General features: G+C 42.4%; 1 protein-coding gene across 1 annotated transcript in view; it reads right to left on the reverse strand.

Moving 5' to 3' along the window:
- Positions 1 to 3816, reverse strand: part of wdr11 (WD repeat domain 11) — a gene marked incomplete at its 5' end in the record, with an annotated part of 66482 nt that extends 62666 nt beyond the window's left edge. Inside the window, 2 exons of the mRNA XM_080531978.1 lie at positions 320 to 431; positions 3731 to 3816. Of these exons, the coding sequence (XP_080388104.1) occupies positions 320 to 431; positions 3731 to 3816 (198 nt within the window). The remainder of the gene's footprint in view (positions 1 to 319; positions 432 to 3730) is intronic.
- Positions 3817 to 4421: the final 605 nt, after the last annotated feature.

Genomic DNA, 4421 nt, shown 5'->3' on the forward strand with positions numbered 1-4421 from the left:
GTAGAGCCATTCCCTCCATTAGAGCTGAAACCTCCTTTATCAGTGTGGGGTTTTGTAAGGGTTTCGTACGGATCAACCCTTTGGTCTTACTGGATAATGAATGGGCTGCGGTATTAGCAAGAGGCCATTCACTATCAGTGATGAATAGAGAGCAATGCTCTGAGGGATTTGCAATCAATGTAGCGAATGTTGTCTACTAGCTCCCGCTAATCGTAATTCCATTAAATGCCTTGTGATGGAGTGTACGATGAGAAACATGTTGGGCCTTGGTCCTCACAGTAATGAGAAAAACCAGGAAGTAAACACCGGCGCTGCTCACCTTGACCACGTTGGCTTTGTGCCTCTCCAGGACCTGGATGGTTTGGGACGTATTCGGGTCGATGATGAGGATGCTGGAGTGACAGCCCTGAGCTATCAGCCCCTGCCAACCCCTGGAGGAGGAACAGAGCAGAGAGGAGATGAATAGAGGCGGAGAGAGGAAGGTTGGTGGCACTGAATACGAGAGAGAGAGAGAGAGAGAGAGAGAGAGAGAGAGAGAGAGAGAGAGAGAGAGAGAGAGAGAGAGAGAGAGAGAGAGAGAGAGAGAGAGATTAGAACGAGCCTGAGTTAGGGGCCTAAATTAGTAATGAAGTGTGGAAAAGGATGGAAAAGAGAGATAGAGAGAGAGAGAGAGAGAGGGAGAGAGAGAGAGAGAGAGAGAGATAGAGAGAGAGAGAGAGGGAGAGAGAGAGAGATAGAGAGAGAGAGATAGGCGGCCTTGAAGTATGGCAGGGAGAAGCGGACCATCCTTAGTTGAGAAGATGGATGAAGGACCGTGCTTATCAAACTGCTGCACACCAACAACCACCACAGACAAGACTGTGAGCCAGAAAAATAGCAACAAATAGGCCTATGTTTTTCAAACAACAATAAGAAAATAAAATAAAAAACACATGGGCCTAATCTCCAAGGATATCAAAATGTTCTTTAAATGTTTGTGCATCATGTGTTTCAGGATATGATGAAAAAGCCGGAATAGAACGAAAAATCCCTCATGCTAAAATATGCAGCATCTTTTAGTCTTTGAGATCTGACAGTAACAGCAACAACAATAGACTAAATCAAAACTAACAATGCGACAGTCGTCTAATGATGATTACAGAAACTCTACTGGCCTTGTGTAAGAGGCTGAAGAGTAGGGTGGGCGGTAATACGGTATACCGGGGTATTTGAAAATAGCAACAGTGTCCGTTTCAATACAGTCATAACAAAATGATCCTGCGCAATATGCACATAGCCTATATAGGCTATAATAATCCCCTTACGAGTAGTTTGCCCAGCACCACTGTCTGTGTGGCTGAAGATGCTATGGAAGTGATGACAGAACCTTTTGTAAACAATGTCATTTGTCAAATAAATAACCTGTCTGGGCCACCTATAAACTCTTCTTTCCCCCAAACTAGACCCCCACCAGTACACCTGCTGCAAGAACAGGTCAACGGAGGACGCCATCTCCACGGGTCTTCACTCCACCCTGACCCACCTAGACACAACACCTACGCTAGGACGCTGTTCATTGATTTCAGTTCAGCATTCAACACCATCATCCCCTCCAAGCTGGTCACCAAACTCAGAGACCTTGGTATCAGCAGCACCTCCCTCTGCAACTGGACCCTAGACTTCCTAACCAACAGACCCCAGCTCAGGGTTCCCCGACCTTCTGAAACATCACATTCAAGCACCTTTCAAGGACTTTCAAGACTCAATTCCCTCAAATTCAAGGACCCAACACGGCATAGTTTGAGACAGATCTAGATGAGAATTTATATAATAGGAACTATCCGCTCACAGACAACAATTAAAAAGAGAGGCTTGAATGTGTGAACACTAGATGGTTTCTTGCCTTCTCTACCACGGCACAGCAAAACAATAGGCTGTGAAATATATATATAATATGTGAAATATGTGTAAAGTTAAGCAACTAGTAAGACTTGTTTACTAGCCTAGTTGACAAGCTATGTAAAACATTTTTGAATATATATATTATTATTTTGTATAGAGAGAGAGAGAGAGCGAGAGAGAGAGAGAGAGGGAGAGAGAGAGAGAGAGAGAGAGAGGGAGAGAGAGAGAGAGAGACAGAGAGAGAGAGAGAGAGAGAGAGAGAGAGAGAGAGAGAGAGAGAGGGGGGGGGGGGGAATTCAAGCACTTTCAATGACCCATGTCTATTTTCCCAAAACTTTTAAGACTTTTTTTTTTCTCAAATTCACAAACTTTCAAGGATTGCAAGGACCCATGGGAACCCTGCCAGCTCGTCAAGTTGGACAACCACTCCTCCTCCACCCTGACCCTGAACACGGCGTGCCTCAGGGATGTGGGCTGAATGAACCCTCTCCTCTACTCCCCAGCCACACTCTGTTAGATCCCCTACCATCTAAGAGACTCAGGAAGTACAGGATCCTCAGGTCATATACCAGCAGGCTACAGAACAGCTTCTTTCACAGAGCTGTCACTCTGATAAACACCCCCCCCCCCCCCCCCCCCCCCCCCACACACACACACACACACACACACACACACACACACACACACACACACACACACACACACTCCATTGAACAATCCCCCCCCCCCCATTTAGCCATTGCACTACTGCTTGGTTGCACACACCCCATGTCAATGTGAACACACAATTACCCTTTGCACTACTGCTGTTTACAAACACTACCTTGCACATACCTCCTTTGATATAGCCTCTATTTAAACATCTCTACATAGCTACCTTACCTGTACATAGGTCATACCTGTATACCTCTAACTACCAGTTTGCCATACTGTACCTATCACTATGATGTTTTTATATAATGTATTATATCACTATTTGCACTTCTGGTAGATTAAACTGCATTTCGTTGTCTGGGTACTTGTACTCTGCAATGACAATGAAGTTGAATTGAATCTCGATTCTCGGCCTAATCTAAATCAAGTGAGGTGTGACAGCCATCCAGCTTTCCTCTGACAAGCATAAACTATACTGCTTGCTTTAGACCTGACATGATCCTCAGCCATCCATCAAATATATACACACTAGACACAGGGAAATCACTGGTCGTAGCTGTCAGCTAAAAAAGCAATTCACTTTCCAAGTACCGCCTCCAGCTAAATGAGCTGTCAGACAATGATGATGATCACTTGTCTACACTAGGCAAGGCCAGGCATTTCATACAACAGGGGCAATTCAAAAGTTTGGACACACCTTCTCATTCAATGTGTTTCCTTTATTTTCATGATTATTTACATTGTAGATTCTCACTGAAGGCATCAAAACTATGAATGAACACATGTGGAATGATGTACTTAACAAAAAAGTGTGAAATAACTCTAAATATGTCTTATATTTTAGATTCCTCAAAGTAGCCACCCTTTGCTTTTTTGTTGTTAATAAAATAAAAAATTGTTGTTGTTAATAATATATATAATAATAATATTAAATATATATATATAATAGCATATTATTATTAACACATATTATATTAAATATTATTATAATATATTTTATTAACAACAACAAAGCAAAGGGTGGCTACTTTGAGGAATCTAAAATATAAGACATATTTAGAGTTATTTCACACGTTATTGTTAAATACATAATTCCTGTGCTTCATGTTTACGCGGTGTAAATAGTTATACTTATAGCCATATCCAGCAAGATTATCAGTAACGTTGTCTGTCAAATAGCCACCTAGTTACTCACCAGTCAACAGCGGTCTTGTTCTGCAGGTTCAGGGTCCCAGTCAAAGTCCTGGCAGCCAGTTTTATGTTGACAGTGTACGGAATCATCGTGACAGATTAAACGGATCGTCTACATACATATAAATATATCAATATACCAAAGTCTCGCCTAGAACAACAACAGCGCGGTTTGTTGACAAGGGCTAAAAAATAATAAACATGGAGTGCATTCCGTTATAGTTCCGTGTAGGAAGTGTGTGCTCCACCGTTATATGTCCGTGTAGGAAGTAGTGTGTCCCTCATATAGTTCCGTGTAGGAAGTGTGCCCCTCCTATAAGGGTTCCTTAAATGCAGATGTTTTGCAGGTGGAACGTGGAAGAAAGTGCATCAAATCAAATCAAATCAAATCAAAGTTTTATTTGTATAGCAGAGCATTTTTCACAAAATGTGACCCAATGAATGTGCTTCACATGATGACAGAACACGCAAGCAGGCAAGGGCAAAACACCTGTAGGCTGCTACACCGTCTGTGCATCCAGGAACACTCCCTTGCAGCCCTCTACAGCAGGGGTCTTCAACCTTTTTCAGCCCAAGGACCACTTGGACGTGAGACAGAACAGGGACCCCCATATGTATATATATATATTTTTAATGTGTCACCTTTTAAGGCCTATAATAACTTTTATATTTACTTAATTCACCTTTTATTCCAC

Source organism: Nansenia antarctica, assembly GCF_963989245.1.
Source record: "Nansenia antarctica genome assembly, chromosome: 1".
Taxonomy (NCBI): Eukaryota; Metazoa; Chordata; class Actinopteri; order Argentiniformes; family Microstomatidae; genus Nansenia; species Nansenia antarctica.